This window comes from Anolis sagrei, chromosome 2 (genome assembly GCF_037176765.1).
Source record: "Anolis sagrei isolate rAnoSag1 chromosome 2, rAnoSag1.mat, whole genome shotgun sequence".
Taxonomy (NCBI): Eukaryota; Metazoa; Chordata; class Lepidosauria; order Squamata; family Dactyloidae; genus Anolis; species Anolis sagrei.
This window is the reverse complement of record NC_090022.1, coordinates 191348533-191360922: the sequence shown is the minus strand read 5'-3', so window position 1 is coordinate 191360922 and position 12390 is coordinate 191348533. Positions and strand designations below refer to the sequence as shown.

Sequence of the window (12390 nt, the reverse complement as noted above, 5' to 3'; positions counted from 1 at the left end):
AGATGCCATATCACAATTCTGTCACACACATTCATTTTTATGCTTGTCGCTACAGAGAATGGCCAGGTGCAATGAACTCTGTTTTTCCAACAGCACAGAAGGATACAAAGAAGAGCATGACTTGGTGATGGTTGATAGCACCGATGAGCCCCACGATGGCGATGAGAAGCAGGAAGAAACCCACAGCAATGACCCCTCCGATGATGTGGAGGCTGGAAACAATGCCGAAGCCTTTACCCCAGGCAGCTACACCAATCAGCAACAGCCCGACCAGCTGGAAAGCAAGAAAAGATTTGAGGATGAGGTGAGAATGGAAGAGTCAGAAGTAGAGAAAACAAACGTAACCCTGACATTTCCCTCCTTGCAACTGAGCACATTAATACAAGATATATACCCTAGTCCCTTTGTGTCATGTTGCAGTTGTCTTCTTCTCAGTAGTGTCCCTAGACTACAAAACCCCCTTCTGGGGCAGGGGGCAAATGGCTCTTTCCATGCCTCTCCATTCTGTCCTACTGCCATTTTTTTTATTCCAGCAGACTTTTAAAACAGAACATTTTAAAGGAGTGAGCTGAAGATGCTGAGCAGTTTTAATTGTTTTAAATCTTTTAATAGTATTTTGTCTTTAAAGTGTAGTTTCAGGTCATTTTTAATATTGTCAATTAAAATGTTCAGTTCTTGTATGTTTTTCAAACTGGGAAAAAGGCAAGACATAAACAAACATAATAATGATGATTATTATAATTCTTTCTTTTAGTTGCTGGAGTGCCACATACAGCCCTGTGCATAAACTAACCTGCTTTGGGTATAAATAAATTTAATCGAACTCAGTTTTAATACATCTGAACATCTGATTAAAATTATAGACATCAAATTTTGCATATAAAGATGTACAAGGCCTTTCATCTGTGACTTGATTTTATGTTGAACTGTTTCCAAGACTTTCCTTGCCTAATACCAGCATATTTGTAAAGCAACAGAAAAAAGCTGTCCACAGCACATTCTTTTAAAAGTTTGTTTAAAGAATGATAACATACTTCCAAGTGCTTCGAATGCCCTAACAACCCCAAGGCTCAAGAAAATTGGGAAGGAGTCTTTGCAATTAAAATACAGTCACAAACACCACCCAACAAGATTTCACAAATGATACCTTCCAGTGTTGTTTTAAATATAGTACAGAATACCAAATTGAGCACAACTTGGAAAAATAGGTAGAATAATTTTTGACACTGCAAGTATTAAAAGGTATATTAAGTAATTTTAAAAGGTAATTTATCATTCTTAAGCAATCTTAAATATGCCTTGTCACTCTTCCTGAGAAAGGCTAATAGTAACCTATGGGCCCAGAATAAAGTTTTCAAGTTCTATTATTTTGAAACCATTTAAAGAACCTCTAAGCCCCTGGGTTAAAAGGTCAAGTAAGGACTGAAAAGCTGCATCAGGTCATGTCTAGCTTTGTCAGTGACCTAAAAATGCCTTTGCCTGTTGAGGAGAAGACTTTCTACTCTTACATTAGGATTACTTGCAGTGTAGGAGGATATCTTTTCTGCTCAATGGCTCTAATTCTTTCTTTTGTTCTTTACAAGCTTATTACATGATCTCAAAAATGGCAGCAAACTTTTAGAAATGTTTCAACTTTACAGTAGTCTATTAAACAACAGTGATGGACAGATCATATAGGAACACAACCAGGAGCAACTGCAGATGATGCTCTACTATTGTCTACATTCAGCCTATGATAGCACTTTTTTAGCTAGTCAACAACAGAAACCAACATTGAACCAATATATTTGCATAGCACCTAATGACAGTACTTTATTCTCTGAGGTTACATTCCCTCCAACTACTATATTTTGCTGTTTTAATCAAAGGTGTCATGCCCCTAATAAGCAGAAGAGCCCATTCAGCCATCCAAAGCAACATGATACACTTCAATCTACAATGTATCATACGACAAGTGCAGGAAACATTCAAATATTGATAACTATATTATACCCAATCTTTGATCCACTCATATTTTGGACTACAGTTCTACTCCATACATATATCTATTGGCAACCCTTCTCTCATATACTCCAAACAGGACACAGACTCTGGGTTCAGTTTTCACTTTGCATCTGCATCTCATCTGTTCCAATATCAGCTTGGTATTTTACTTATTTCATTTAATGCTCAGCCTCCCTTTTTTATCCCGAGGGATTCTTAAGGCAGCTTACATAATAAAAAATATAATTACATAAGGGTTGCTTTTGCCTGTTTCCTGACACTGCTCCAAAGCAATGCTATGTATCAGTCTCCTCTTCTCCCCTGCCCCAAACACACAGCAAATCATGCCTCTTGTTTGTACTGCCTTTCAGTCTATCTAACTCTCCAAACTGCTGACTACCGAACAATCAATTGCTTTGCTGTGCATGTAAACCCTTCCTTCCAGCACTTGAGGTCTTTCCGCCATCCAAGGGCAGAAAAGGAGGAAAGTGCTGTAGCTGTGACTCTATTTTACTCTTACTGCTTAAAAAGTGCTCTAGAGCTTATGAGGGCCGACTGAATGCTGTGCTTTCCCAGAAAAGAGAAAAGTTGCTTGAAGGGTTTCTGATTTACATTTCAACTCAAAGCAAGAATAAATCTAGAGAAAAAGATAATTTTTGGACCAAAAACATGGTCAATGTACTTTCACATGAAGCTCACCCCAAATTATGCACATCTCATGCACTGGAAGATCCAAAGCGCTTCAACAGGAAAACAGTTTCCAAGGGAGAAAGGAAGGAATGTTTCATCTGACATGGTATCTCATATTTGCTATGACAGATGACTCTCCAGGTATGAAGTCAGACTTCTAATTCCTTATTTAATCACAACACATTAACAAATTATTATTTTAAAAAAAAACAAATGGTTTTTATTTAATCCAGAAAAGTGTTCTATAGATGAGCACTTACTTACTTACTTACTTACTTACTTAGGCGATCCCTCGTTGGACGAGTAAGATGGTCTTCCATCATGGGTTTCCCTGTGGGTCCGCATGTGGCTGTGGAGCCCTATTCTTGCTCTGCATCTTCTTCCGCAGTGAGGGCATTGGTTTCCAGGTGGAGGGCGGTCCCGGTCGGGGTTGGCTTGACGCGCCTTCCTCCTGGCACGTTTCTCTCTTTCACCCTCCAGTCGTGCCTCCTCGAATTCTGCAGCACTGCTGGTCACAGCTGACCTCCAGCTGGAGCGCTCAAGGGCCAGGGCCTCCCAGTTCTCAGTGTCTATGCCAGAGTTTTTAAGGTTGGCTTTGAGCCCATCTTTAAATCTCTTTTCCTGTCCACCAACATTCCGTTTTCCATTCTTGAGTTCGGAGTAGAGCAACTGCTTTGGGAGACGGTGGTCAGGCATCCGGACAACGTGGCCTGTCCAGCGGAGTTGATGTTGGAGGACCATTGCTTCAATGCTGGTGGTCTTTGCTTCCTCCAGCACGCTGACGTTTGTCCGCTTGTCTTCCCAGGAGATTTGCAGGATTTTCCGGAGGCAGCGCTGATGGAATCGTTCCAGGAGCTGCATGTGACGTCTGTAGACAGTCCACGTCTCACAGGCATAGAGCAGGGTTGGGAGGACAATAGCTTTATAGACAAGCACCTTAGTATCCCTACGGATGTCCCGGTCCTCAAACACTCTCTGCTTCATACGGGAAAATGCTGCACTTGCAGAGCTCAGGCGGTGTTGTATTTCGGCGTCGATGTTGACTTTGGTGGAGAGGTGGCTGCCAAGGTAGCGGAAATGGTCGACATTTTCTAATGTTACACCATTAAGCTGTATCTCTGGCATTGGAGAGGGGGCGGCTGGTGACTGCTGGAACAGCACTTTGGTTTTCTCGATGTTCAGTGACAGGCCAAGCTTTGTGTATGCTTCTGCAAAGGTGTTGAGAGTGGCTTGTAGATCTTCTTCTGTATGCGCACAGATGACATTGTCATCAGCATACTGGAGTTCTATAACAGATGTTGTTGTGACCTTGGTTTTGGCTTTCAGTCTGCTGAGGTTAAATAGCTTGCCGTCTGTCCGATAGATGATTTCCACTCCGGTGGGAAGCTTCCCATCAACAAGGTGTAGTATCATGGCGATGAAGATGGAGAATAAAGTTGGGGCAATAACACATCCCTGTTTGACACCCGATTCCACCTTAAATGGGTCACTTTGGGAGCCATTGCTATCTAAGACTGTTGCCATCATGTCATCGTGGAGGAGCCGCAGGATGTTCACAAATTTGCTTGGGCACCCGATTTTTTGGAGGATGGTCCAGAGAGCGCTGCGATTCACTGTGTCGAATGCCTTTGCAAGGTCGATGAATGCCATGTACAGAGGTTGGTTTTGTTCCCTGCATTTTTCTTGGAGCTGTCGTGCAGTGAAGATCATGTCCACAGTTCCTCTGGAGGGGCGGAAGCCGTTCTGGGATTCTGGGAGGGTGTCTTCTGAGAGGGGCAGAAGGCGGTTTGCAAGGATTCTTGCGAGGATTTTTCCAGCAGAGGTTAGAAGGGAGATACCTCGATAGTTTCCGCAGTCTGTTCTTTCCCCTTTTTTGAAGAGGGTGATGATGGTGGCATCCTTGAAGTCTGCTGGGATTTTCTCGGTCACCCACACTTTTTCTATGAGCTGGTGGAGTTGGTGTGTCAGCGCAGGTCCTCCCTCTTTAAAGATTTCAGCAGGGATCCCATCCGGTCCGCTGGCTTTGTTGTTTTTTTGTTGGCTGATGGCATTGCTGACTTCTTCCAAACTAGGCAGTGCTGCAAGCTCATCCCTGGTTTGTTGTTGCGGGATTTGTGAGAGGACCTCTTCGGCCACACTGGAGCTGCGGTTTAGGAGGCTTTGGTAGTGTTCTTTCCAACATAGTGCAATTGACTTTTGGTCCTTCAGGAGTTTGGTTCCGTCTGATGAGCGTAGAGGCTGTATGCCATGGTTTCTTGGCCCATAGATGACCTTTGTGGCTTTGAAAAATCCTTGAGCATTATGGGTATCTGCCAGGTGTTGGATTTCTTCAGCCTTCTTTGTCCACCAGATGTTCTTGAGTTCTCTTGTCCTTCTTTGGACCTCAGCTTTTGCACTGGCGTAGATCTTTTTCTTAGCAGCACAGTTGATGTCTCTCTGCCATGTTTGGAAGGCTTTCCTTTTCTTGTCGATTAGCTGTTGGATCTCGATGTCATTTTCGTCAAACCAGTCTTGATGTTTCTTGGCTTGGTATCCAATAGTTTCTTCGCAGGCTTGGATGATGGAGGTCTTCAGTTTGTTCCAATGTTCCTCAACATTTTCGGGGTGTACTGTGGGTAGATGGTCCTTGAGTGCAGTTTGGAGATGGGCTCGCCTGGAGGGCTCTTGAAGGGCTTGGGTGTTCATTTTGCGCCTTGTCTTTCTTCCTTGGAGTCTGCGCTTGGGGGCGATCTTGATAGCCATCGTGGATCGGATTAGCCTGTGGTCGGTCCAGCAGTCGTCAGCACCTGTCATGGCTCTTGTGAGGAGTACGTCACGGCGGTCTCTGGCACGTGTGATTACATAGTCTAAGAGGTGCCAATGCTTTGACCGGGGGTGCTTCCATGATGTCTTGAACTTGTTTTTCTGGCGGAAGAGCGTGTTGGTGATGACAAGGTTGTGCTCCGCACATTTGGTGAGAAGCAGGATGCCATTCAAGTTGCTGTTTCCAACCCCGTCTTTTCCTATGGTGCCTGGCCACAGGTCAAAGTCTCGCCCGACTCTTGCATTGAAGTCCCCCAGGAGAATGATTTTGTCCTCCTTAGGTATCCCCGATAGGACAGTGTCCAGCTGATAGTAGAATTTCTCCTTGATGTCTTCATCAGCGTCTAGTGTTGGTGCATAGGCACTTATGATGGTTGCCCGTTGGTTTTTGGCAAGATCAATTCGGAGGGTGGAGAGTCGTTCGTTGATGCCAGTGGGTGCTTCGGACAGATGTTTCATCAGATCATTTCTTATAGCGAAGCCAACTCCGTGCATTCTTTGGTCTTCTTCAGGCAGTCCCTTCCAGAAGAAGGTATAGCCTCCTTTTTCTTCCTTCAGCTGTCCCTCTCCTGCTCTCCGGGTCTCCTGAAGGGCTGCTATGTCGATGTTGAAGCGTCCCAGCTCCCTTGCGATGATGGCAGTTCTGCGTTCGGGGCGTTCACTGTCACTGTTGTCCATCAGTGTCCGTACGTTCCACGTACCGAAGTTCATTTTTCTTTTTTGGCCGCAGGATGGTGACCCCACTGGACGCGGCAGTCCAGTCAGGGATAAGTGAGGCAGACTATGTTTAGGGCACCTTTTCTAGCCCCCTCCCCGTGTGGGGTGAGCAGAGTGGGTCCTCAATAGGGCTGCTCAGTCGCGGATACAGCTGCCGAACTACTCAACTGCCTCGGACCTTGAGGTAGAACGACTGAGTCCGTACCCACCGCCCATGTGCCAGTCTGTGACTAGGGGCTTCCAGATTTCACAGTCCTGCCCCCGTCGCCACTCGCTGATCGCCATGGGACTTTGGTTGGTTTGTTTTTATTTTCTTTGGAAGACGCCTGTGCGTGGGTTTTTTAATGTGTGGAGGTCAGTGCACAACTGAACAACACACAGTCTTCACAGATGAGGTTCCACTGGTGATGTAGTTTAACACAATGACCATGGCTTCTCAGTCTGTTGCAGCCTTCTTCCGCCTTCGCAGCCGTTGTAACATGTGCCATGTTATCCTCCGCCTGCTCCGCCGTTGAGGTCTTTGGGTCTTCGGACTGTGCTTGGTCTGGGACCCCCCCCGCGGCCACTCCTGGGAGTGCACGACTCCAGTTGTTGTGCCCACAGGTTCATCGGAACACGCAAGCCCCCTCACCACGACAAGGTGACAGTCCATCGAGGGGGGATGAGCACACAGAACTGTTCAGAGAAGGTGAAAAGATGAATCAGCCTCCAGATCAGTGGCATCCTTGAGCATCCTTCTTTCTTTCATATAAGTAAATTGTTACCTTTCTATCCTATGATGGAAAGTCAAAATTATATGTTGAAAATTCCACAAGACATTGTATGTGTGTGTTGTGTGTGTGTATTCAAGATACCTGTTGACTCATGGTGATCCCATGAACTACATAGGGTTTTGAAAAACAAGGAATACTCAAGAGGTGATTTTCCATCCTCTGAAATACAGCTTACAGCATCTGGTATTCATTGCTGTCTATCATCCAAATACTAACCAGGGCTGATCCTACTTAGCTTCCAATATCAGACAGGATCTGGTGCCTTAAAGGGACTATAAATAATTGAAAAGAGATACCGCAGGACCACCATTTACATGCAAGGATATAAAATGTGGTGGAAATGAAATCTGTTCCAACTCCTCAGACACTAAGCGGTATTGGGGCACTTTCAAATAATTTCTACATGCGTTTGTTATGTGAGAGAATTGATTTGTTTTAAATGCATCTAGGTGAAAAATGCGTGGATATGTATGAAAATATGTGTTCTTCATATTAGAATGCACTTTGGCGTCATCCATTATTAGCATGTAGCTGAAATGTTTCTGATCCATTTGACGGAAGAAAATATTCCCTAATTCAAGAAGTTGTTAGTATTTAATTTATGCTGACCCCAAGGATGAGACATTTCCATGATCTCTAGTTGTCAGTGGCCCTACTCAGGGTCATGGCTTCTTTGTTGAGATCAATTCACCTGACATGTGGTCTCACCTACTATCTTCCACTTGCCTGGCACTATAATCTTTTCCAATGAGTCATGTTGTCTCATGATATAGTCAAAGGACAAGTTCACTCTAATTATCTAGGTGGCTCCTAATCTGAGTTGTGGCTTGATTTGCTCTAAGACAGATTTAGTCATTTGTTTTTGTTTTTTTTAGCAATCCATGATATCTGTAGAACTCTGCATCAGTATGTTTTCAATGAACCGATTTTCTTCTATAAGCTTTCATTACTCTCCAGTTTTAACAACAATACAGAGAAATTGGAAATACAGTTGGCCACCAAATTTGTGGACTGAACTTTTGTATGATTGGTATGTTCTCTTTAGGAAATTTCTAGCCGGAATTCATCACAGTGTCACACTGGAGGACTCTGATTCCCAGAAAATTGTTCTCTCAAGTTAAAAAGTAGTGGTTTTTCATTTATAGTGCTTCAATTTTCACAGAAAGCCTGAGTCATTGTCACATTCAAGTAGTGTTATCTGTTATTTCTTCTTCCTTTTCTTTCCAGTAAATGGGGAATGGGAAATCAGATTTTGCTGAATTGCAACTCTCAGGAGTCTTTAATTTGCTGAGACTTTCAATCAAACATCTGTGTAGAGGGTTACATATTCCTCATCCTTCCTAGTCTGGCAGTTTAGTGCAAGCATCTCCATCTGCCCAGAACATCCCATTCTTCCAGCAGACTTAGGGAGAAGCTTTTCTCTGGTCCTTCCACTCAGCCCTATATCCCAGAAATATCAAGGAAGAAATCCCACATTATTTAAGTGTGGACTCAGATCAATCAATTTAAAGCAGATGTTGTGGGATTTTCTGCCTTGATATTCTGGGATATAGGGCTGTGTGGAAGGACCCTGAGTCCACACTCCAATAATGTGGGATTTTCTGCCTTGATATTCTGGCATATAGGGCTGTATGAAAGGGCCTTTAATGAAACAGCAATGCCATCCAGAATCTTGATAACTCCTCAATTTGCCAAGATTATTTCCTAGCACCCAATTAATTATTTTTCTGGGTAATACATATACATACACAGGGCACTTTCTGCTTAGAAACAAGTCTATAGAAGTCAGCATAAGGCGAGGGAAAAGAAAAGCAGTGCTGCTTGCTTTGAGGACAAAGAACGAAGTTCTCTGCTGGCGACTCTAGAGACCAAATTCTGCACCTGGCAACTTTCTTCAACTTTCTATTACTGGATTGCTGTGGGTTTTCTGGGCTAGATGGCCATGTTCCTGATGTTTCACCCACATCTATGGCAGGCATCCTAAGAAGTTGAGAGGTGAGAGGGCAAGCAGGCATTGCTTAATATTCTATTACTCATGTTGTTCCTTCCTTCCGGTGCAATCCTATACGTGTTTACTCAGACGTAGCAGCTGTTTCTAATGCCACTTAATCCCTAGTAAGTATGTTTAGGAGTATATCCTTTTATTAGCAGACTAATTAGCCTTAGGACACTTCTAGACTTCTTTCTTCCACCTAGGGTCGCAGCATTGTACATACATTTTAACATAGCATATATGCAGTTTCATCACCCATTCTCACATACTCACTATTCATGCCTACCCATAAAATGTTTATATTATATTCTTTTTCCTGAGAGGGTGAGCAGGCATTGCTTAATATGCCCCATCATGTATCTAGGAAGTATATATTGAAATTATCATTACGTAACATGTCTGCTACTGAAAAAGAAATGCTGCACTTCTATTAAGAAGTCTTTTACATCATGTTATTGTTCCTATCTGAAAGTCTTAAAAGCTTAAGACCCACTGGCAATTTGGCTGAGGCCTACTCTAACCAGAGCTCATCTAGTTTTTGTTGTTGTAGCTTCCTGGCCAATTCTGATAAGACTCAAATACCAAAAACAAGAAATAAATTAGGAGGAAATTGTCATCTCAATTTATGAGGCTAGTCATAAAACAAAACTTGGAATTCAGAGAATAATATTACCCACAATAAAAGGAGGGGGTAATGACAAGGTGTGTTATAGCTACGAAAGAACCTAAGCAAGGGCCCCCGTTTCCTACTCAAACCACCTTTTTAAAAAAGCAACATTTCTAATGAGCTGACACTGTAGCAAACACAGACATCTTTCCTATAGCAGCCTGACAGCACACTGAGACAACATGCTTGGATTTAACTACCCTATAAAATCCTATAAAAGGAAGAGGGGCCGACCAAGGGCAAGATGGATGGATGGCATCCTTGAAGTGACTGGACTGACCTTGAAGGAGCTGGGGGTGGTGACGGCCGACAGGGAGCTCTGGCGTGGACTGATCCATGAGGTCACGAAGAGTCGGAGACGACTGAACGAATGAACAACAACAACATAAAATCCAACTTTAATTTCCAGGCTCTACACCAGCAATGTTCACTTCTCATATTCTTCTTCTGATGCCTGCACCCATCACAAAACGAAAATTTAGGCAAATTTATGGTCTTCCTCTTTTTGTAACACAAACATTCACACCATAAGATGCCAGCAAGGGAATAATGCTGTATGTTTCACCTCGTCTACTTGCCTCAGAAAGAGAAGGAGAAAAAAGGGACTAAGTAATTTTTATATTAGCATGAATTTTTGTGAGCATTCATCTGCTTCAACTGAAACTGTTGTGTGACTTAAGTCATTTCTGACATGGAGACTCTAAGCGAAAACTTTTTATAACATTTTCTTTTTTATATAATAATCTTTATTGAATATTTGGTTTATAATTAAAATAGGAGAAGAAAGGGGAAGAAGAAAAGGTAAAGGGAGGGATAGAGATAAAGGGAAAACAAAAGAGAGAAAAAGATAAAAAAAGAAAAAGAAAAAAACATGAGTATATAAAAATTGTTTTGAATTCCTGGTATTTTCTAGAGGTCAAATTTCTTTTCCTTCTTTCCTCTTCCTTCCTTCCGACCTCTGATTCCTGTCTTCTTCCTTAGCTTCTTACTTTTTGTGTTTGTCTGATTCTTCTTTGCTAAATCAAAATCTTTTGATTTCTTTGTTTGAAGTATTCAATAAACATTTTCTGAGACCTCTGTTTATAATCTTCTGAAGAAGGAGACTCCACTATGCTCTGAGTCAGCTTATTCCACCACTGAACAGATTTTACTATAAGGAAGTTTTTCCTAATGTTTGCGTGGAATCACTTTTCCTGCAGTTTAAATCCAGTGCTCTGTGTTCTCTTCTTAAGAAGTGTAATGGTATTAATGACCGCGCATATTCAAATAAAAATTAATGGTGCTGCCAGATTTCCCTCCCACCCTTCCCCTTTCTGTGTTCTATGATGCAACAGACTAACGGGCTTACAAAAGCTAGCCATGATGAAGTAATCAAGCCCACCCTCTCTCCTTGGGTGCAGCTACACTGTAGAGTCAATGCAGTTTGACACCACTTTAAACTGCCCTGGCCCAATGCTATGGAATCCTGGGAGAGCTGTAATTTGGAGAGGTACCAGCACAGCACACTTTGGTAGAGAATGCTAAAGGAGGAACTCATGGGTCCTATATTTAAAAAGCCATCCCTGAACCCCTCCATAATGGACAACTATCAGCCAGTGTCCAACCTCCTCTTTCTGAGTAAGGTCTTTGGAGTGTGTAGTGGTCTCCCAACTCCAGGGATTTCTGGATAAAATGGATTATCTAGATCCATTTCAATCTGGTTTCAGGCCTGGCTGTGGGACAGAGACAGCTTTGGTTGCCTTGGCAGATGACCTACGCAGAGAACTAGACAGAGGGAGCATGTCCCTGTTGGTTCTCCTGGATCTCTCAGCGGCTTTTGATACCATTGACCATGATATCCTTCTGGGTCATCTTGCTGGGATGGGAATGGGAGGCACTGTCTTACAATGGCTTCAGTCCTTCCTGGAGGGCCATACCCAGAAGGTGGTGCTTGGGGCCTCCAATTTGAACCCCTGGCCGTTGTCCTGTGGGGTTCCATTTTGTCCCCAATGCTGTTTAATATAAACATGAAACTGCTGGGAGAGGAGGTGGCACCATACTCCAAAGTTTTGGAGTATGGTGCCACCTGCATGCAATGACACCCAGCTCTACTACCCCTTTCCAGCTAATGCCAAGGAAGCTGTCATGACCCTAAACCAGTGCCTGTCATCAGTAATGGACTTGATGAGGACAAACAAATTGAAACTTAATCCAAAGACAGAGGTACTCCTAGTCAGTCGGAAGGTAGACCAGGGAATGGGGATCCAGCTTGTGCTGGATGGGGTCACACTCCCCCTGAAGACACAGGTGCAGTTTGGAGGTTCTCCTGGACTTGGCACTGAACCTGGAGGTCCTCCTGGACTTGGCACTGAACCTGGAGGTCCAGGTATCACCGGCGCCTGGGAGGGCCTTTGCACAATTAAAACTTGTGCGCCAACTGCACCTATTCCTTGAGAGGCCAGATCTGGCCATGGTGGCCCATGCCTTAGTAACATCGCATCTGGATTACTGTAACGTGCTCCATGTGGGGCTGCCTCTGAAGAGTCTCTGGAAATTCCAGCTGGTCCAAAGAGCAGCATCCAGGTTGCTCACTGGGGCTGGCTGAAGGAGCAGACCACCCCTTTGTTGAAGTAGTTTCACTGGCTGCCAGACTGTTTCCAGGCACAATTCAAAGTGCTGGTTATAAAATTTAAAGCACTATACTGTTCAGGTCCAGGCTATTTGGCAGACCACAACGTCTTGTATGAACCTGGCCGGATCCTGGGAACTTCAGGAGCGGCCCTTCT

The 12390-nt window shown here is 43.7% G+C and overlaps 1 protein-coding gene and 1 long non-coding RNA gene across 2 annotated transcripts in view; both read right to left on the bottom strand.

Moving 5' to 3' along the window:
• Positions 1-12390, bottom strand: part of LOC137096117 (uncharacterized) — a 337069-nt gene that overhangs the window by 228809 nt on the left and 95870 nt on the right. The gene's annotated exons all lie outside the window — the stretch shown is intronic.
• Positions 1-12390, bottom strand: part of TSPAN31 (tetraspanin 31) — a 29902-nt gene that overhangs the window by 15402 nt on the left and 2110 nt on the right. The window contains exon 2 of the mRNA XM_060762827.2: positions 107-274. Within this exon, the coding sequence (XP_060618810.1) occupies positions 107-274 (168 nt within the window). The remainder of the gene's footprint in view (positions 1-106; positions 275-12390) is intronic.